The sequence below is a fragment of the Lethenteron reissneri genome, chromosome 43, assembly GCF_015708825.2.
Source record: "Lethenteron reissneri isolate LAM-NWPU_2019-01 chromosome 43, ASM1570882v1, whole genome shotgun sequence".
NCBI lineage: Eukaryota > Metazoa > Chordata > Hyperoartia > Petromyzontiformes > Petromyzontidae > Lethenteron > Lethenteron reissneri.
Window position 1 is genome coordinate 7041997 of NC_083821.1, and position 23221 is coordinate 7065217.

At 44.6% G+C, this 23221-nt stretch overlaps 1 protein-coding gene across 1 annotated transcript; it reads left to right on the forward strand.

The window, feature by feature from the left end:
- The first annotated feature begins 6787 nt into the window (after positions 1-6787).
- Positions 6788-22877, forward strand: EIPR1 (EARP complex and GARP complex interacting protein 1). Its single transcript, XM_061569413.1, has 9 exons — positions 6788-6954; positions 9650-9733; positions 10094-10226; positions 10989-11145; positions 12876-12975; positions 14546-14682; positions 16275-16442; positions 17603-17779; positions 19178-22877. The coding sequence occupies exons 1-9, from the start codon at positions 6913-6915 to the stop codon at positions 19350-19352; spliced, it is 1173 nt and encodes a 390-aa protein (XP_061425397.1). The 5' UTR covers positions 6788-6912; the 3' UTR covers positions 19353-22877.
- The last annotated feature ends 344 nt before the right edge of the window (positions 22878-23221 follow it).

A 23221-nucleotide genomic window follows, 5' to 3' on the forward strand; every position in this document is an offset into this window, starting at 1 on the left:
GGGTACCCCAGCATTCAGTCCTTGATGAACCAAGTCTTCAATGATTGCGATGGTGTCAGGCACAGGCACCTTGGTGAACAAGGAAACCACATCAAAACTGACAAGCAGGTCGTCTGGGGACAGGGCAATCCCCTTGATTGTCGATACCAGGTCAGTAGAGTTTAGTACTGCAGAGGTGGTTTTTCCAGTGAAAGGCCGTAGGATTTCGGACAAAAAACGAGCCAGTTTGTAAGTGGGGGAGTTGATAGTAGAAACAATGGGACGAAGAGGTGTATCTTCTTTATGTATCTTTGGCAAGCCGTACAATCTTGGTGGCCTGGCTGCAGAAGGTTTCAACGAGAACTGTTTGGTCTGATCAATTAATGCGGTTGAAGCAGAAATGATGTTGTTGGTTTTGGAGACGAGGCTGTTGGTGGGGTCTCTTTTTATTTTTGTATAGCTGCCATCGTTGAGTAGTTCTTGAATTTTGTTGTTGTATTCTATTTTGTCCATGATGACAGTGGCATTGCCTTTGTCGGCTGAGAGGATGACAATGTCATCCCTCTTTTTTAATTGAGCTAATTCAAAACGCTCATCTTTGCTGATGTTGCTAGCTGGCATCTTAGCGTTTTTGAGGGTTACAGAGATTTCAGATCCCATAAATATGCTAAATTCCTTTTGATATGCAAATTCCTTTGTCAATGCGTCCAGCTTATATATATGCTCCAAGCTCGTGTGCTGTTTCATTCAGACTCTGTCGCCTCGACGGACCTGGTTTTCACCTGAGGACGGCTGCTTGCGTTGTGGCCGAAACGTCGTGAGAATTGTTTTATTATGTTTTATTTTTATTATTTTATTACTTCCCTTCTACGTGACTTTACCGAAAGAACCAAGAAGATGAATCCCTGCAGTCACGAAAGCTTTAAATCGAAATTTAACCGCCTCTACGGGGAGGGTTTCCACATAACTTTGAGATCCTTCAACAAGCTCCGGGATAAGAAGGCTCAGCTAATCGAGTCTCTCACCTTTCTGAAGAGATGCCGCGACTCTAAGGTAATACCAAACGCATTTACACTAACATCTGCTGCTGTAACTTCTTCTAATGCGAAACGAATTCTGTCTAGAACTAGCTTAGCTCTTATCTCAGAGAAAATCAGACTTACGCGCACCGAACTAGATCAGTTAGACAAGACACTCTACAAATCACACTTATCTTTGAGTGTAACAATGTCCACATCGGATTGGGAACATGTGGAAAAAATGACTGCCTCTTCAGCTGCCGCTATGTCGACTAAATGTAAGGACAACTTGATTTCCAAATTCAACCGCCTCTCAAACAAGAAACCGGACCCACACATTGAAAAGCTAGATGTTAACAAAGTCGTAATTAATCGCAGTAACAGTCCTATTTCTGAAGGTTTGAAATCCGTTTTAGCTAAAGGACTAAACTTTGCAGTCACACCTAGACACATACCAGTTAATTATATAATTGCTCGAGTAGATGTAGCTCTCAAGGGCTTGAGTCACATCGCTGCAGACGTAGCAAGATCTGAAATCTCTGTAACCCTCAAAAACGCTAAGATGCCAGCTAGCAACATCAGCAAAGATGAGCGTTTTGAATTAGCTCAATTAAAAAAGAGGGATGACATTGTCATCCTCTCAGCCGACAAAGGCAATGCCACTGTCATCATGGACAAAATAGAATACAACAACAAAATTCAAGAACTACTCAACGATGGCAGCTATACAAAAATAAAAAGAGACCCCACCAACAGCCTCGTCTCCAAAACCAACAACATCATTTCTGCTTCAACCGCATTAATTGATCAGACCAAACAGTTCTCGTTGAAACCTTCTGCAGCCAGGCCACCAAGATTGTACGGCTTGCCAAAGATACATAAAGAAGATACACCTCTTCGTCCCATTGTTTCTACTATCAACTCCCCCACTTACAAACTGGCTCGTTTTTTGTCCGAAATCCTACGGCCTTTCACTGGAAAAACCACCTCTGCAGTACTAAACTCTACTGACCTGGTATCGACAATCAAGGGGATTGCCCCGTCCCCAGACGACCTGCTTGTCAGTTTTGATGTGGTTTCCTTGTTCACCAAGGTGCCTGTGCCTGACACCATCGCAATCATTGAAGACTTGGTTCATCAAGGACTGAATGCTGGGGTACCCCCCCTGGTGAGACACTGCTTAACCAATACATACTTCACCTGGAATGGAACCTTCTACAAGCAAATTGAGGGCACCCCAATGGGCTCCCCCCTATCTCCGGTTGTAGCCAACATCTTCATGGAGAAATTTGAGACGGACGCCATCCAGACTGCCACTCTACGCCCGACCTTATGGAAGAGGTACATAGACGACACTTTTGTCATCTGGCCACATGGCCGGCCTGCTCTAGACCAATTTCTCGACCACATCAATTCCATACACCCAGCCATCAGATTCACCATGGAAGTCGAAAATGATGGCAAGCTACCCTTTTGGATGTCCTAATCAAAAGGAGACCTGATGGTTCAATGAGCCACTGTCTACAGGAAAGCCACCCACACGGATGCTTATCTAAAACCGGATTCCCACCACCATCCATCCCAGAAGAATTCCCTCATCAAGACTCTATATCATAGAGCCCAATGCATCTCCGACCATGAACACATTTCCAGTGAACTCAAACACGTACGCCAAGCTCTTAAGGCTAATGGTTACTCCGACTACACAATCCGCAAAGCCATCACTCCAACCATCAAGAAGGATCCTGTTGAGGAGCCTTTCAAGACCATCACCTTACCCTACATTGCTGGGGTCACAAAAAAGATCTCCAAAATCCTGATTAAACACAAGATCCAGGTCCGATTCAACACAGTACATAAAATCCGTGATCTGGTCCCGTCTGTAAAAGATGTGGTTCCAGACATACAGTACCCTGGCGTCTACAAACTAAGTTGCCTCTGTGGTAGCAGTTACATTGGAGAAACCAAACGACATGTCTCGGACCGCATCCGTGAACATAAGGCAGACCTGAAACACGGTAGGACAAACACCTCAGCCGTGGCAGATCACTGTTACAACTCAGTGGGCTCACATGATATTGACTTCTCCAAGACAGAGGTTCTCTGCAAGCCATCTGGCTATCATGAGAGATTCGTTCATGAGGCGATCCACATATACAAACACAGAGACAATTTCAACCGAGAAGATGGATTCTGGCTTAGCAATCATTGGAAGGACGTAATAAACCATTTCGGATCTTAACTGATTGTGTTCACGTTTACGGTGACTTTCAGACCGCGTTCCACTCACTGGCATGGTGCAGTGTGCAGAGTAATGTATGGTGTCGTAATTGTATAGTAAACATATAGCAGTGTGATACACATTAGGGTGGGTAGAATAATACATAGTGTTATATTAAAATGGATAAGGCAGCAACTGCAGCAGCAGCAAGTGCAGCAGCAGCAGTAACAGCAGCAGCAGCAACTGCAGCAGCAGCAGCAACTGCAGCAGCAGCAGAAACTGCAGCAGCAGCAACTGCAGCAGCAGCAGTAACTGCAGCTCCCTTTGATGCTGTTAATCCTGCATAATGCACATGCATATGCAGTACTAATCACATTCCTGCATTTCCCATAAATATGCTAAATTCCTTTTGATATGCAAATTCATTTGTCAATGCGCCCAGCTTATATATATGCTCCAAGCTCGTGTGCTGTTTCATTCAGACTCTGTCGCCTCAACGGACCTGGTTTTCACCTGAGGACGGCTGCTTGCGTTGTGGCCGAAACGTCGTGAGAATTGTTTTATTATGTTTTATTTTTATTATTTTATTACTTCCCTTCTACGTGACTTTACCGAAAGAACCAAGAAGATGAACCCATGAACTTGTTTAGATGTCACTTGCCACTGATACTTGCCGGGGCTGGCGAGATCGAACTCTGTGGGTTCGGGAAATACTCTACATATGCTGTGAAGAAATAACAAAGATGCCCCCCGTATAGCCTGAACAGATTGTATGAGGAAGTTGAGTTAGCAAATACTGGAGTACTGTAATTAGGGGCCGTCCATAAATGACGTCACGCGATTTTGGACGATTTTTGACACGGTATCACAAAAAGTCAGACCACCCCTCAAATATGACGCCTAAAACCTCTGCCCCCCCCCCTCCCAAAAAAATAAACATGCTTCAAATCGCTTTAAAACTATCGTCATTGTAGTGCGTATTTAATGTGGCGCTGCACTCTGATGTTGTAGGGGAAACCATTATTTAAAAGTATATTTAATTAAGTAGAACGTATTGTCTATATTTAAAGTTGCGCATTTTGATGTGACGTCACATTTCTCACCCCCCCCCCCCTCGTCACACATCGTCACAAATGTCTGACCCCACCCCCCCTAGGAGCGTGACGTCATTTATGGACGGCCCCTTATAAACGCCGGTACGGCACACGCGGGGGTGTGTGGCTAGTACCACACCCGACCGCCTTTGTCTCCCCAGTACTGATGTTTCTACACCGCAATAGATGTTTAGGCTGAATCGACCTAGGGGAGGCCCACGACCGGTTCAGATGTCAGTCACCAATGTTGGCCGCGGTCGCCGGGTTCGTATCGCAGTTGTGCCAGGCTAGGTGCACTTTCTACACGACAGGCAAACATATAGACTCTTGCCCATTTAAAATGTCCCAGTGTCGTGAGATCTCACCTGGTTAAACGAGAAAAACGTCAAGACACAGACACTCACTGACGATTTGACCCTCCTGACCTCTCCAGGGCCAAGCACAGCAGCAGCAGCAGACACACGCAGACTTACGCACAGATTGAGATGTTCACAGACCATAGACTATCAACCTCGCTACCAATGCCAATGACTGAGATGACCGGTAGATGCACCACCAGGTGTACCCCCTACTGTGCCAGGCTAGGTGCAGGAAGTCTCGGGACAGACCCAGCAGGTTACCATAGGTCGGCTGACTGAGATGACCAGTAGATGCATCACCAGCTGTGCCCCCTACTGTGCCAGGCTAGGTGCAGGAGGTCTCGAGACAGACCCAGCAGGTGCCATGGGTTGGCTGAGATGACCAGTAGATGCACCACCAGCTGTAACCCCCTACTGTGCCAGGCTAGGTGCAGGAGGTCTCCGGACAAACCCAGCAGGTGCCACGGGTTGACTGAGATGACCAGTAGATGCACCACCAGCTGTACCCCCTACTGTGCCAGGCTAGGTGCAGGAGGTCTCTGGACAGACCCAGCAGGTGCCACGGGTTGACCGAGATGACCGGTAGATGCACCACCAGCTGTACCCCCCTACTGTGCCAGGCTAGGTGCAGGAAGTCTCGGAACAGACCCAGCAGGTTACCATAGGTCGGCTGACTGAGATGACCGGTAGATGCCAACTTGCTCCATTTAATCCGCTCGTTGTTGTGAGCGTCGTTCCTCTGCCCTACGTTGTTGCTGGAGGACGACTGCCTCCGATTGCCCCAGTAGCAGCAGCGTCCTCGCTACACGACTAAGCAAAGATCCCCCATAGAGCCTTAACAGACTGTAGGGGCAAGTGCTGTTAGCGAGCACCTATGAAGGCCGGCACGGTACACGAGGGGGTGGGTGGCCAGCACCACGCCCGACCGCCTTTGTCTCCCTAGTGGCGATGTTTACACACCGCACCAGGTACTCATTTAAGGCTGAGTCGACCTAGGGGAGGCCCAGGACCGGTTCAGATAATCGTCACTGGTGTTAGCCGTGAGCGGGAATCGAACCCGGGTCGCCAGATTCATAGCGCAGCGCGCTAACCGCTACACCACCGCTCCCCACCACCGCTCCACACACTGACACACACACACTGACACACACACACACTGACAACACACACTGACACACACACTGACACACACACACACTGACACACACACACACTGACACACACACACACTGACACACACACACTGACACACACACACTGACACACACACACACTGACACACACACACTGACACACACACTGACACACACACACACACTGACACACACACACACTGACACACACACACTGACACACACACTGACACACACACACTGACACACAAACAGAGGCAGACAACTCACTCACTCCGAGGGAGACCGAAGTGGATGTACGCTCCCTCACCTCCGTGCGAGTCTGATTCCAGTATCTGAAGTGGCTCCATCATCCGTGCCGAGGAGCCGTCGCCTTCACAGCTCTCCTCCCCTCCCACCCAAAGTTAAACACAAACAACAAACACGATGAAGTCATGCATGAACTGCGAACGCCCACCACCCCACCTTTTTCTGCTCGTAATTAGTTAATAATTAGCCCATGAGCCGTGCCCTCACCAAAAAGCCACTCGCTCCGCCCGCTGGAGGCCGCTGCCGCCGATTTAAGTAAAAATAAATAAATAAACGCGTGGTCAACTTGGGGACATCGTCACTTGTTGAGAATTGCCCCGCTCGCTCTAGAAACGCGTCGTTAAAAAGTCCTCGTAACTTTCGTTTTAAAATAAAAAATACAAAAGTTACTTTTTTTTGTTCACGTCGCTTCAGCGAGCCTCTCGCGGTCGGTCTGGGCCCTTTAATTGTTTTTTTTGTTCCGGCTACCCCGTCTCTAGTTTTTTTGGTTCCGGCCACCCGTTTATATTTCGTACAGCGCATAAATTAGCCCCCCCCCCCCATCGACGACGCGTTCAGCCAATCGCGCGCGTTTCCTCGGGCGCGCGCGCGCAGACTTTGGCCAATCGCGCGGCAGCATTGTTTGCCGGCTTCGCCCATGCGCTCTAGGAAATGTAATGCGGGGGTGGGACTGAACGCGTTGCTTTCAATGGGACGTGGGCGATGTCTGTTCCTGTGTTTGTGTAAATCTTAGATTTACATTTAAATCGTGACAAGACAACACAAATATTCAGAGTTTTGCTTCCGTATCGCCGCACGATGGAGGACGACGCTCCCGTCATCTACGGCATCGAGTTTCAGGCACGTGAGATTTTTCACGTAATAACGAATTGCGCGTTTTTACACCTCCCGCCGTGAAGCGCTTTTAGGCCCCTAAATGCTCCAGAGGTTCTATGCGCGCGTGTGTGTGTGTGTGACACATGTGTGTTGTGTTTTATATACATGTGTGTGCGTTATACGCAGTGTGTATGTAGCCCGCATGCCCAGCCACCGCATGCCGAAACAGGGGGCTCGACGGGCGCGGCACGGGCAGGAGAAGAGATGGAGTGATGTGGTACAGGAGGACGTGGAGCTGAGTGGACTTGCCGATGACTGGTACCAGCGGTGTCAAGATCGGCCTCTGTGGAGGAGGCTCGTGAAGGACGCTGCTACTGGGCAGTGCCAGGCTAGGTGCACATTGAGGCTACTGGGCAGTTGGAGGCAGTCGCCCTCCAACAACAACGGAGGGCGGAGGAGCGACGCTCACAACAACGAGCGGAGCGCCGGGTGGATAAAACGCAGAAAGTTGGCACAGTGGGGAGCACAGGTGGTGTATCTGCCAGTCATGTCAGTAATTCAACCCATGGCACCTGGGTCTGTTCCGTGACCTCCTGCCAGCGGGCCTTCGGCATTTCACGTGGCCTCAATGTACACCTAGCCTGGCACAGAGGCCGTGGTGACGTCGTCGTCACTTAGTGTCGAATGGCCGGTATTGGTATTGGCACTGTTTAGCAAACTGCTACAGAACTCTGCAACCAGTGCTTAATTTCCCTGCCACGGCTAACGTCAGTGGCAAATAGTTTGTGAGCGCATTGTGTTACTCGTATGAGCCATACGTACCACTCACTTCAGTGCGTACCAACACTGGGGAAATCCACAGTCATTGTCCTAAAGAAAAACTCGCCCCGCCATAGGAATGTGGAATTGCCACCACCGGCTCAGGGCTGTAGACAGGAGGTGAGCACCGCCTCGCGTTCTCATTTGAGTAGGAAATCACTTGGATTTTTGTGTTCATGAATATGCCTCAGACCTTGACTCGATAGATGCGCATCTGATGACTTGCGTAACAACAGCACCCGTCACTGACATCACTCAGTAGGTGATCGTTAACAGCGCCCGCCTATAAGGTTTTATAAGCGAGTATCTTGCATGTAGCCTATGACTAAAAACGTCCTCGTCAGATCTCGGAAGCTCAGCAAAAAGCAGCCTGGTTATTGCTCAGATGGAGGATCATCATTCATAACAGATCTTATGGGCCACGGTTATATGTGGTCAGCAGGGGACAGTGTAGCAACATTGATTTTACTATAGTAACTATACAATGCCGTCATACTCAAATGTCTATATGATCACAATACAGTATTTGTGAAATATATGCTTTTCACACTTTAGTCGTGGACTCAATAATGTATTTATTGACTTGTATTTATTTTTCCGATAATCAGAACATAACTCTTTTCTCCAGTGTAACCATTTCCCTCGCTCCCATAACACCTATACGCTTATAGCAATCTCAATGACAGCCTAACCCTACCCGAACCCAAAGCCACGTACAGCCTCTTATATACCAGCCTCCCCACTCCACCTTATGTCTATTCCCTTTATAGTTTCATTCAAACCTCTTAATCCCCTCTCAGTTAAGAATAGAACATGAGGAAATAATCATAATAAGGCAGAGCAATGCATATGTATATTATTGGTTCTTTCGGTAAAGTCACGTAGAAGGGAAATAATAAAATAGTTATTATTATCCCTGCAATCACGAAAGCTTTAAATCAAAATGCATATGTAGTCGGGAAAAGGAGGTTGCCATGGGTGGGTCACGTGTGCATGATGTGAGAAGGCAGTTGACCAAGACAGACGTTCAAGTGACACCCAGAGGTCGGTGACCAAGAACAAGACCGACATTCAGATAGTGGGGCACTTACGAGTGGACCGTGCAGGTAGGGTGTCGACTCGACAACAGCGTAGGAGTCCAACAGAAAGAAGCGATGATGGTGTGTGCTGGCAATAGTGAATTTTGTTGTGATTACCTTGATGCTGATCATCCCCTCGCATTAATATTTCCTCTTTGTGTACACCCTCCCTCCTTCTCCAGTGTGCTGAAGCTTTGTTCTGCATTATTCCAGCTGATGGGATTCTAGCCCAGTTGACTTGATTAGAAAATTAATTTACCGATGGATCTTTGAGTATTATTCCCATTTATGCTTGGGATTTCTCTGGGTACTCCATTTTCCTCTCACATGCACAGGACCCTTGAAAAAAATATTCGTCACGAATTCTAATGCAAGAGTGTCATGAAAGAGATGTACCTGCATAAATTACACATGTTCCAGCTATGCTATTCAATCCTCTCTTCAAATTTAGGCTGCAGAATCAGTATAGATGTGCCTGATTTCAATACCATTCTTAAGTATCAGAGATACTCAGAACTTATTGATCTATAAAATGTGTCGAACCAGTACACGAATACCATATAGGGTAGCAAGATTAAAATGTTCTGATGGTCCATTATAAGTCTAAGCAATACACACTTGCCATGTAATATCACAAAGAGTATTCTTGAGTGCAAGCCAATTTGTTGTCCATTGAATTTTGAAATGTGCATCGTATTGAAATATATTCATCTTAACATAATTAAATGTGTAGCTAAACAATAATTTTGTATTGGTACACTTCGCCAATCAAAACTCTAGAGTGCAAACTCTAAATGTTTAAACCTTTTTTCCCAATTTAGGCTCGAACATTGACTGCACAAACAGCCGAAACAGATGCTATCCGCTTTCTTGTGGGAACACAGTCGATGAAATATGACAATCAGGTATGGAAATTAAACATTGCTGTAGTTTTTGTATTGTAATGCTGTTGTACAACTTATACAGGGAGTAGCATAACTTGCCCTTGCAATGGGCCTATATTTATAAAATGCCTAAAATATTAAATTCTCTGGATAGATAACCAAATGGTTATAATGCAGCCCAGAAAGCCAATTTTTGTTCATTCCAATTATTTGTATGTCTTAGAAAGCCATTTTTCCCCGTGATAAAATAACACACGTGCCCCATATGGCAGAGGTAACAACTGAAGACAAAAAAATGAGTAATATGCCTTCGTGTTGAAGGAGAAATAATGTTTTTTGTGAGCCAATAAAAATTATCACTTGATATGCATTTCTGTACAGGTGCACGTGATTGACTTTGACGATGAGAACAATGTGATCAATAAAACCGTGTTCTACCATCGCTCTGGCGAGGTGTGGCACATCAGCGCCAGCCCTGGGGACAAGAATGTGGTGGCGACATGCTACAACACCAGTAAGAACCTGCGGGCAAGAGGTCCAAACTTGATGACTTGTGCACATAAACTGCAAACTCCAAATGACGACTAATAATGCCACTCATTGAATGATCAACTTCACGATTGGCCAAAATGACACAAGCCGGTATGTTTGATTAGTTTGTGTAACGTAAATAACAGTATCCATTCAGTGTTTTTTTTGAGCTTCAGTTTCCAGGCCATAATTCTAGTTTGTGTGTGTGCATGCATCATTTATATACCTTTAGTATAGTTAGACTTGTAAACCACTTATTTAAGATTTAAGATTCCTATATGTTGAATGTATGCACAATTCGGCCAAAGTAAATTCCTTGTCTGTGCGAACTTTCATGGCGAATAAAACCCTTTATGATTTGTGTTGATGCTTAATTATAAACAGGTTTGTGGTGTTTCACTCACTAATCATAGCTATCTTGATTCAATTGATGGTCATGTAGAACATCAGTGGCAAGTCATATCTGAACATGGCCACGGTCTGCCATTGATTCAATATTTCTAATGTAATCATCTGACACAGCCCCAACATCTTCTTGGTTCTTTCGGTAAAGTCACTTTACCGAAAGCTTTAAATCGAAATACAGCCCCAACATTTACAGTTCAAACAACAACCAGGAGTAGTTATGGCCACACCACCCCTTGTTGTGTTGGAAAGTCTGACATTCGCGACAGTTTGATGAGGATTCACTCGTGATATATTTTTTTTCCCCGTCCTCGATCCATGTTCCGGTACGACTGCACAGTGGTGGACAATAAGCTGCAGTCGTGTGCGTCCGTGTGGCGTATCCCGCGGGATTTTGATTCGGGCAGCAGTGAGCCTGCTGACGAGAGTGGAACCAACCCACTCGCCCTGGAGCTGCTTTGTCACTTTGACAACAGTGGCCACGGCAACATGGCCAGGTGAGAACCCTGGAGCTCTTCAAGCACTTATGCAACCAAATGCTTTTTAACTTTTCATTGTCAACTTCGTCTCAGTATTTGTTATATTCACGCGATGAATAAGCTTGCACCTAAGCGTTAATTGTAATTATGTATTACACCTCAAGTTTGAACCAAATCTCGAGCACATTATTGAAGATGGAAAAGTACATTGTGGTGATTTACACTGAGACCTCCTTTACCAGTGGCAAAATATAGTAATATGTTTTTACCCTTTCAACTGGTACAACAACTGACACCTTTATACATTGCAATTCCTTGCAGGTGAGTCACATGTTAAGTGGCTGATTACTGATCTATTACATAATTACATACACCCCTACCTCTGATCTCGAATCCTGATGGGGTTCAACAATAATGACGTCATCCTGCACTATTTAAGACCGGAAGCAGGTAGATGGCTTCACTATTCTGGCAAATCGCCTGAAGATGCTGGATGTAATTTTCAGCGAAACGTCCTACTCAAATTGTACGTGTTATGGATCCACTCTTCAACACACCGGTGGGCTAAAGAAGTAAAATATTTGTCTTTTGTAAACGTGGCACATTTATTCCTGATTGGTCGTGTCGGGTGGTGGAGGGTTGCGACACATTTACAAATAACTTGATCTAACCCAAAAACCTTTATTATGAATGATGAGATCCGTGGAAGCATTAACTTCAGATCTTCACTTCATGGTCTGAATAGTCCACCTGAAAACATAGAGTAATGTCAATTACATTTTCTCAGAATTATGGGTGGCTTGAAGGATTATGCCCGTTGTTCATGTGGCCAGGGGGCTTTGTGTGGTGAGATGTTGACTACCTCGCCTGGTATACAGGACGTTGTGGGTTCGATCCCAACCCTGACGCCTGTATATTTGGAGTCTGCATGTTCTCTCCGTGATGGCTTGGATTTTTCTGCGGGTAATCCGGTATTTCCTTCCACATTTAGAAACATGCGTTTAGAGTATTTGGCTGCTATGATTTTCCACGTGATAAGCCACTTCGTTGAGCTGTAATTTGTTGCCGGGTCGCTTCTGAAAAAGAGATATACAGCTCAGTGGGCCTTGGTAAAATAAAACTTTGTTTGGTTTTATAACATGTCACAGCAATGAGCCGTCACCACTAAGATCTTGAGTGTAAACTTGGGCAGTCATCTGTGCTTCAACGGGGTTGTTGATTTCAGCAAGTTGATGATCCCCCCCCCTGCCCCCGGCCATCATAGACTGCACAGCAAGGCCTGCAATATAAATTAGATGCTTGACTTAATGTGGCCTAGCTCTGCCATGAGAGATAAAATGTATGTAAATATATGTTTGATGTTTGGCACACAGTGAACTGGTATATAAAGAACATGAAAAACAGACATTGAAGAGACTGCAGATTTATTTATGCGCCACGTTATAATTATTTAGCACTTAACGATACATTTTTTAATATGCTTACCATGCAAATAACTAATAGCTCAGTGGGCTTTACCCAGTTAAAATTTAAATAGTTTAGTTTTAATGCATTTATTTCGAGTAATTTACTCATCTTTCCTATACTTTGCACTCATATCGTTATTTTGTGTTGTTTGTTGTTGTCACTGACCTGCTCCTACTGGACATCTGTGAAAAAACCCTTCATATAGCTCATCAATGTCTCCAGGGTAAACAAAGACTCTGAATCCTGAATCAAAGGAATGCGTGTTTCTGTCGTGCGTGCAGTGTCTTATGGGAACCCCTTGGTGATGGGAGCAAGGCAGTCACTCTTTCTGACAACCACCTGCTATGCTGGGACCTAAAGGAAAGCTCCACGCAAGCCGTTGTGAGTTGTGTTCAGTTGACTTTGTGCCCTCTTAACACGGACGTCCTGTGCAATACTGCATCTCGTTCTTACATCATATTTGGCTGGGTGACACAGTGGTTATGGCGTTTTACCTGCATTCTGAAGGCTGGGAGTTTAAACCCCAGTTGGTGGTCACCACGGCCCTTTGTCCCGTCTGTGGCTGATATAATGACCGCCACTTTGCGGGAAGTTGATCGTGTTTGTCTTTTAGATAGAGGAGCCTCTGCGCTGGGAATGTGAATTTTTCACAAATGGCTTAGTGCTGTAAACAGGAGATGTGCGTCATCCCACGCTTGTGCGAGCAATAATCTACTTTTACTTGTTTGCTGACATCTAACGTGATATAGATAATGCATGGAACTTTCATGCCTCCAAATAACAAGACCAATCGGTGCATTTGGGATTAATTCAAATAGCAAAACTGAACACACTCACTGATGACACTGCCTTGCAAAGGGAATATATATATAACAGGTGATCTTTCGGACAATGGTCAAACATACACACCGTTTCACTTAACATTTAATGAACATGCTCACATACCTGTTACATATATGTGTGCGTATTCAAAGCACAGCAAGTTGGCACAGTAGGGGGCACAGGTGGTGCATCAGCCAGTCATCTCGATCATCTCAGTCAGTCGACCCGTGGCACCTGGGTCTGCCCCATAACCTGCCAGCGAGCGTTCGACACTTCACGTGGCCTCAAGGTGCACATGGCCTGGCACAAGCGTCCGTGGTGACGTCACCACCACTTAGTGGCGAATGGCGGTTGTTGTTGTGCGTATTCATGATATAACTCCAATCAACATTTACTTCAGCATATGACCAAAGATAAGTAATGCCTGCTGTGAGTTGCAAAGGTAGTAATGATTAATGGAGAGAGATTAAATCAACTTACGAGTTTCTGTATATGAGAGATCTTCTGGTGTTTCGCGATACATGGAGTTATAAGCCACATGGTGTGAAGGTCCTTTTAAAATTCCATAATGTCTTGTGAATAGTGTTATTATTTAACAATCAAATCATGGTGTGCATGTGCCTCTGGAGAGTACTGCACGGCCATGTGCGTCATTGGAAATTGTGTTTGGAATTGGATTTCCCATTTGTTGACGCAGCTGAAACTCAGCTACCTGATATATTGCGTTAACATCAGTTGTGGAGGAACAACGCTGATTGCATGCTGTGCTACGCCGCCCGAGTGTGTATTTACGTTTGCTTCTGCACGTGCGCGCACGTGTGTATGTGTGTGTCGAAGTTGTGGGGAGCGGTAGTGTCACGGTTAGCGTTTTGCGCTACGAACCCGGCGACCCGAGTTTTATTCCTGCTCACGGCCAACACCAATGAGATTTTTTGCACCGCTTCTGGGCCTCCCCTAGGTCGAGTCAGCCTTAAATGAGTAGCTGTTGCAGTGTGCAAACATCGCCACGAGGGAGACAAAGACAGTCCGGTGTGGTGCTGGCTACCCCCACCCCCTCGTGTGCCGTTAGGGCCTTCATAGGCGCTCGTTAACAGCACTTGCCCCAACAGTCTGTTTTTTGTTGTTGAAGTTGACGAGCTCCACATCACTGGAGGGGAAGGGTCAGCTGAAGTTCACTGCTGGACGCTGGAGCCCCCATCACAACTGCACGCAAGTAGCGACGGCGAACGACACGGTCATCCGTGGTTGGGACATCCGGTCCATGAGGCAAGGAAACTACTTAACTGTGCCTTCAAGAACAGCAGGCTCCAGCACAACTCTCAGCCCTGTCAGTCTGAATACACCCACAGCAGAGTAACCTAATACATTTATTCATGACGCATTGCTCACCCACTGTTGAATAATAGTTTGTTTTTAACGGTGCAATTGATTAAAAAATGCCATAGCCAATTTTTTCTACTTTCTGAGTACAACATGCTAAATACTGATGAACTTCGCTTTCATTGCTTGAGAATGTTTACTACAGGTGAGATGTGTATGCAGTTTGATTAGAAACATACACCATTGGGTCCGTAATCATATGTTTGTTTCGGAAATGGTCACTCAATGCCCGCATTCACTGAATGTTTCACTTTCGGCCAGATGAGGGCAGCAGTTTATAGCAAAACTGCAATGTGGCTAGGATATTGTGGCTAGGATATTCTTTGTACAACACAAACTTCAGATTTTACTTGCATTGGCTAGCAGTATCCTGTATAAGGAGTATGAATAAAATCATCCCTACAAAGATCACTGGCTGGATCAGTCGCCTGTTTAGCTGCAACGTTGCAGGTTCAAATCCAAACTCGGCTCCCCTGAACACATGCTTCGTGAATATTATTGAACAAGCTAATATAGAATTTTAATTTGCGCATTATACATTGTAATGATGGGACCCAATATCTAACGGATAATACCATATCAGGGTAGTTGAGCTGGCACTGCTGAGATCTGAGGTTTGGATCTTGAGAATCCTTTATTGATTAATCATTTTCTGAAGTGAAGTGAGACTTTATTCTGCCGGGGTCACCGGTGTCAGCACAAACAAACTTCATAAAATTTTGTTACTTAATGTTTTTTTATATTCATTCTTTTGACGATAATATGCATTGGCTCCATTGCCATGTTAAACAGATTCCACCGAGCGTAGTAAGTGGCTGCTGAATTGTGTGTATAAGTCGTTATGGGACCTCATCTTCCAGAGCTGTGTTATACTACAAGCTGGTGCACTGCTCGCTGAAACAACCTCCAAGTGGAAATTCATTTTTCTCAAGAGATTAGGGTGAGAGCAGACTTACAATATGATTATGGGGAGATTTAATAAACATAGATATGTCATGTTGCACAATTACCACAGTTCAATGTAAGTTATTGATCTGCTGGGAAAAAAAGCAAATCTTCACTTTGGCCAGTGACTGCCCGAGTGTATTTTAACAACGCGTTGCTGATTTAAATCTTTCGTGACTGCAGGGATTCATATTCTTGGTTATTTCGGTAAAGTCACGTAGAAGGGAAACAATAAAAAAACGCCACTTTTTTCGAATGTTCTTGTTGTGTTTTTCACACCTGATGATGATTGCTTGTGTTGCAGTCGAAACTTCGTGAGAATTGTATTGTTTTATATTTGTATTATTTCATTCCTTCCCTTCTACGTGACTTTACTGAAAGAACCAAGAATATGAATCCCTGTTGCTGCTTTTAATAAAAAAAATACTTGAACAAATGTAAGCAAAACTCTTATAATTCTACACTCGCCTAATTCACTGGTGCACTATTAGGTATGCGTCGACGTTAACCCCGTTTTACGTGTCCCAATGCAGACAGGCTTATTGCATCGAGAACGCGCACGGACAGTTGGTCAGAGACATGGACTTCAACCCAAACAAGCAGTACTACCTGGCGAGCTGCGGCGACGACTGCAAGGTCAAGTTCTGGGACACCCGGAACCCGACGGAGCCTGTGCGCAGCTTAGAAGAGCATTCACATTGGTGAGTCTTAGAAGGGCATTGACACTGATCAATCTTAGAAGGGCATTGACATTGATCACTCTTAGAAGGGGCATTCACATTGATCAGTCTTAGAAGGGCATTCACATTGATCAGTCTTAGAAGGGCATTCACATTGATCAGTCTTAGAAGGGGCACTCACATTGATCGGTCTTAGAAGGGGCATTCACATTGATCTGTCTTAGAAGGGCACTGACATTGATCAGTCTGCCCATCAAGCTCCCTTCACGGTCACGTGAAGTGGAACTTTGCTACTTTACATCAGCAAAGGGACAGGTTTCCATTTGAATAGCATTGTTCTGTATGTTTTCCATGATTCATCGGCATTTTTTGTTATTCTTTTCATAAACCTTTATCTCTTTTTTTCACCATTGGAACCCACTGAAGGGAAGCACAAATGCAGTCAAATGGCACAGATGAGTTGTAATGCTGTACAACAGTACAGCAGTGTGCATCGAGGCTGCACGTAGGAATGTGATGTTAATAAGACAGCAAATTTAATTGCAGTCAACATGAATATATAAAGACATGCTTTGTACGTTTATATAAATTAATCTGACATATACATGTATTATGTTTAAGAACTACACAAGACGTGGACAGCGTTGAAGTAACATTTTACAATAGCGTGTATATGGAATACAAATGAGGTGCTGGTTTCTAGATGTGAACATGGGCAGGGAAGTAGAGCAGTGAGAAAAAGATAAATACAACTTCTTTTTTATTTACCAGGTAAGGCAGACTGAGCTAAAAAGCTCTTTTTCAGAAGTGACCTGGCCGCTAATGATAGCTCAACGAAGTGGCGTTTTACGTTGAAATTTATAGTAGCCAAATAATATAAATGCATGTTTATAAATGTGGAGTGAGAGACCGGAAGACCCGGAGAAAAATTCACGCGTCCGCGGGGAGCACACGCAAACTCCAAACATACAGGCGTCAGGGTCGGGATCGAACCCACGACCCCCTGCATACCAGGCGAGGTAGTTAACATCTAAACAACCGCAGTTCCCTGCAATGGCAACACCGGAGGAGGAGAAGCGACCGCCTGGCACGTTGAGTTCAATGCTGGGAACGGCGAGCAAGCAAAGGTGGTGGTGCGTGCTGGCACGTGTGACGTTAACGAGGCCTCCTTTTGACCGCAGGGTGTGGAGCGTTCGCTACAACCACTCGCACGACCAGCTGGTGCTGAGCAGCAGCAGCGACAGTCGCGTGATTCTCTCGAACATGGTGTCCATCTCGTCGGAGCCCTATGGGCAGGGGGCTGATGATGACGATGATGAAGCCAGTGATGCAGACGAGAAGGTCGACACGGAGCCAAAGTAAGCCTTTTGCACCCTACAAGTTACCCAGCTGTAGTTTCTGCTTGCTGTTATATATTTTAACCACGAACTATAACATGCCTGTGAAAATTTAGTTGAAATCTCCCACACCAAAAATACTCTTATTATCCTCTGACACATTACCTGCAATTATTTTAAATATTTTGTTCACTTTATTACCTGGTTCAAAGGTCAAAAATGATGTGTAACGCAGCATCAATATCATACGGCCTTGGTACCTATTGGACAGATTGGGTCCTGAATTCTGTTGACGAAAATATATCAAGTATTGACACAGAGGAACAATGAAAGTTTATTACAATGTAGATTATGTATTTTCTTCAGCTTTTTATGCAGGAAATCCTTAATTTCGAGATGCACTTTCACTGGGGTCCTGCTTCAGGATGTTTGATAATTTACTTTTTTAAATATCTTCGGGTCTTTTGGGTGTACCCAGGAAAACTCTTGCTGTTGATAGAATAACAGTCAAACTGCACAGGGGTAGCTCGGTAGTCTTTCTTGCTGTACTCCTACCGATATTATGATCCAGTTGTGAAATAGCAATTTCTGGGTAATCCATCAAAGCCACGTGGGTCTTGGGAATGTGAGAGACTTAACTGGGTAAATTATCTACAGGTTATTAAATATAATTCCTACTGAAATAAGCAATGTGGCAGTGCTCATCTTTGCCAGTCCTCAGCCAGTGGTGGAATTTCTTCATTGTCATTGTAGGGGCCAGTCTAACCGTACGGTGACCACGATTGACCTCCAAATAGTTCCTGCTCATTATTTTGATCGATATTAGCCTGAAGTAATTCCCAATCATGATTTAAACTTGCAGCCTTTCCATTACGAGTCCCTGGCTCTTAACTACAGTGGCACCCATCCAGACAAAAGAATATAGGTGATTTTCTTAAACAATAACATTATAATTAAGTCATCAAAAATGGTCACCGCATGGCCGTCTGGAACGCTCTTCCTTCCGATATTAGGAAGCCACTGGAGCTATGCACTTTGAAATCTAGATTTAACACTCATTTTTTTCAGAACTGCCGTTTATATGTAGTTGTTGTCCTTCCCCTGCATCTCCAATTATCAATTAGGAAGCCACTGGAGCTAAGCACGTTTTGAATCTCGATTGGAAACTCATTTGTTTTCGAACTGCTCCGATTAGCACGGTTGGCTACGTATGGTGCGAAAGAAGTTCAACATGCATACGTACAACTACAGTGCCACCCAGCCGGACGAAAGAAATTCGATTATTTTCTAAAATAGCAAGATTATAATTAAGTTATCAACAAACCTCTGAACGGTTGTCAATACTGGCAAGAGACGAAGATCTGGCAATACACGACTCACGTGTGCGGTTCCACCGTTCCGCCCCCCCCCCGTGAACAGGAGTAAGGAGCCCCCTCAGGACAGCATCATCGCGACGTACGAGGAGCACGAGGACAGCGTGTACGCCGTCGAGTGGTCCGCCGCTGACCCCTGGCTCTTCGCCTCGCTCAGCTACGACGGGCGGCTCGTCATCAACCGCGTGCCCCGCACCGTCAAGTACAAGATCCTGCTCTGAGGCGACGGCAACCGGCGTGCGTGGGCCTTACCCACCCAAGTGCTGTTGCCACTTTACTCGGGCCAGGAGGCCACACGCTGGGCTCTGGTGCCCTTCGTGCTGTGATATTTTAAATTCAGGTTTTTTTGTGTGTGTTTGTCAGGCACTTTGGTGACGCCCGGTTGTATTGTGACACGCAGTGCCAGGTTGTATGCATGCATGTTGAACTTCTTTCGCACCGTACGTGGCCAACCGTGCTAATCGGAGGTGCGGGGGAAGGACAACAGACTAATCACAAAAAGCAGTTATGAAGAAATTAGTTTTCTATTTAGATTTGAGAGTGCATAGCTCCAGTAGCGTCCTAATATCGGAAGATCATTCCAGACGGCTGCAGAAGCGCATCTGAAAGCGCGCGATGCAGTGACCGTTAATCACCGTGCACATACACAGAGTAAAGGTCTGTAATGTTGCGTGTATTGCATCCGTGCATTCGCTAGCGCACTACGCTTTAATCCCAGTCACCCGAGTTCGATTTTCCCACAATCACAAAAATGTAGTGGCATGTGCTAGAATAACCTGTTCTGGGCCTCCTTTAGGTCAACTACATGCTAGTCCGTGCGAGTTGGTGAAGGTGGGGAGCATAGCCGTGGGGAGCATAGCAGTACAGTATAACACGTAATGTTCCTGCACTGCCCTTTGCTGCCCACATGTAGTTCCTCGAGCCTATAAGACCTATTGTGCATGGGGATCAATCATCCCTCTCCCATTGTATGGTACCTGTTAACATCCTCGCCTGCTACAACTCGGACGCAATATGTGCATCCTGCCCTGGCTTCTCACGCTATAGTTTATCAAGGACGGTTTAGAATTTAAGCGTTTAGGAATGGTCTATGGTCATAGGGTAAGCAATGTAACCATTTTTTTTCAAATCTGCTGCGAGTAGTTTGCAGAATCAATTATATGTTCAATTCTATTATCTTAATTGTGTGCAGCAGTGAACATCTTTAACTGGTTCCTTTCCACAAAGAATCGTTTCAGTCTAACGTCATGCATTTATTTAATCTTGCCGATTGGTCGTGCTTGCTATTTTTAGTCTGGAAAGAGGAGTGTAAGATTCAAGGAATACATCAATATTTTGTAAAATAATTTGCCGCTCTTATGATTTTGGAATAGGTCATCAAAATTATTTCTTATAAAGAATATCAATCTATTCACTCGCTATTTTTCCTTCACATGATGTACACATTTAATAACATGTAGATAGATGTATGGAACCCTAGAGATGTAAAGTAACGCTCATCACACACTTATATAACTTGTATATTTAAAGATATGCTTTAATTATCTAAGCAGAGATAGCAGTATGATCTGTAAATCTACTTTATCATTAATTAATCGAATCATGTGCTTCCTCCCCCCCCCCCCCCCCCCGCTATGAGATTGCTGGTCGTAATAACATGCTTTGAATATGGCGCACTATAATGCTTGAAGAGTCTTAAGAGAACTTTACTATAATAGTACTTAAACTCTAAATTCCTAAAACCTGCACTCTGCAGAGCTGGGCAGGGAATCTCAAAGCTGTGTAGCAACTTGTTTGTGAGACAAGCTTGAGCAACCACGTGAGTGTTCATAATTACTCTAATGGGAACTTGACTTTCACTGAGCACTTACTGAGTATCCTTATAATCTGTTCAGCTCACGCGCAGTCCAAACAGAGCTGGTAAGACCCAGCCCTATCGGGCTAAGTGCCTTAACCCCTTTTACCTGTGCAATTGTGTTATTATCTTAGAAGACACACAGTCAAAATGTCCGCGGGTAATGCTCACGGCATCGATTTATCAGACTGCCCGTTGCTTATGTCGTTTTCTTTAGTGTCCCAAGTGGGACATCCCCACTTGTGTCGAATTTGCGCAGGAAAAACCGCTTCAAAGCAGCCACGGTGTGTGTTTTTATCGAATTAAAACAATACATTTACATTTTCACATTGGGGGGGGGCGGTGGATTGTTCTGGCAAGCATTAGTAGCCGTTGTGTGATGTCAGGCGTAGCGAGAGGATGTTTCAGTTTCACTGGCCAGCCCTTCTTCTGGGCTTGCTGTTACATGCTCGAAGCAACAGATTGCATTTGCCTGTACAAGCCACATATGGCTTTTCTTTCATTTTCAGGAGTGGTAAAACAATAAAGGCAGTCTCTCCATCACTTTGCCTAAACACGAGCACAGGTAAAAACCCAGGTGTGCATCCGATTGTTGGCACTGAAATGTTTAACTAACAAAACATTCCCCTTCGCTGGGTGCCCTTTTTTTTTAGTTTTCATGCTCATGGCTGCTGCGACTGAGAGCCACAATGTATATGCAATCCATAGGTCATAGCAGGTAATATCCACGATTTAATCTACACGATGCTATAGTTAAAGCCTTTAAGTACATCGATGTGCTGCTTTCATTAACAAGTTAATTTCTACAAATGCGTTCCAACCTATTATTTCCTTATTTTCATCCCATTCCATCTTAAATAATTGCCCAAGGTGTACACACTCTGATGGCTTTTCATATTTCCAGTTTTATTTAGCAATATTGTTGTGCATGGCTTGTGTTTTGCACGGATTTATCTTGAACTTTGCATCAGTCTTGGATAGTTCTTCAATCAGTTCCTGTCGTTAATTTCCGTTGTTTTTTTATGACTGCGTCAGCAGCAAATCTGAGATGGCTGTTATTTTCTTTATTTTAGAGCGTTTATTTCTCCAATCCAGTGTTCGAAATTCCTCTTCTGTTGGCGTGAATATATATCGGGTTGTCTCTGATATATATTGTTAATCTAATGCGATCTCTGTAGCTGTTTCGTCCATGTGAATGGTTTTCATTCTGAATGTTATACTTATTCTGTGATAGCTTGATGACAGCAGCAATTTCTTCCGAGTCAAATGCTTTTGCGTCATCTTCAAAGGCTAAGCATAATGGTCATGTCATGATGGCGACAAAAAGTATCTCCAGGTGATGGGACTATATTTTGAGACCGACTTAAGTGGCCTGAAATGTGTTTACTGGAGCCAGATTTCATGAACCCAAAACTGAAAAAGTGGCCCCGTTGTTTCCTCAATAGAATTCCTCTTGGTAGTCCACGAGTGAGGAGTGTCGTGTTTCGGAATGGGGCACGGGTGTGAACGCAAGGTACCTGTGCTCAACCCTTTGCAATTGTGCCTCATCACGCATGGTTTCGTAAAATGTTTTAAAGGTATTATAAATAATGTATCTCCATTTCCATCTTTTCGAGTGGTTTCCTTTTTGTAGGATTTGTAGAGTTATGGTAAATTAAACAAGTAATTGTTTATGTGATGATATGCTTTGGTTTATTAAAATTACTGGGTTTAAATGTGGTTATTCATTTGCGTATTGTTCAATGCTTGACCAGTGATTCTCCAAATGTTTGCATTACAAATGTACATTGTCGTGTCCACTTTTAGGGGGATTCTCAAAATGAACTCTGAAGATACTGTAAATATTACATGGTACCAAATGAACAAATTAGAAATAAAGTGTGTGTGTGCTGGATTCTGGTTTGTAATTCACTGCTATGTGCATAGTGCAATGCCAAGTTCACTCATTCAGATTTGACACGCGTATATTTGATGTTGGCGATGTTCGCAAGAAGCCCTGCTCCGTTCACAGTGACCTGGACTGCCTTTTACTCCCATGAAATGGAAACGGTTGCCTGCGAATGTATTCATTTAAATACTTCGCTTGGGAAATCCATTGAGGTGGAAACATCTCGGTTTGCAAGGGCGTTCAAGAAATGGAAACATTGTGTTTAATTACTTTCTCCAGCTGTGTCCAGAGCGTGCTGCTTAATGGAATGCATTGCTAGGAACAATAGCAAACATATGGTGCATGCC

What these genes read in the sequence shown, in the direction of transcription:
- EIPR1 (XM_061569413.1), top strand. Translation starts at nt 6,913, where the DNA reads ATGGAGGACGACGCTCCCGTCATCTACGGCATCGAGTTTCAG. An exon ending in TCTACGGCATCGAGTTTCAG is followed by an intron (nt 6,955 to 9,649) that starts GCACGTGAGATT and finishes TTCCCAATTTAG; the next exon opens with GCTCGAACATTGACTGCACA. An exon ending in AAGGTCGACACGGAGCCAAA is followed by an intron (nt 17,780 to 19,177) that starts GTAAGCCTTTTG and finishes CCCCGTGAACAG; the next exon opens with GAGTAAGGAGCCCCCTCAGG.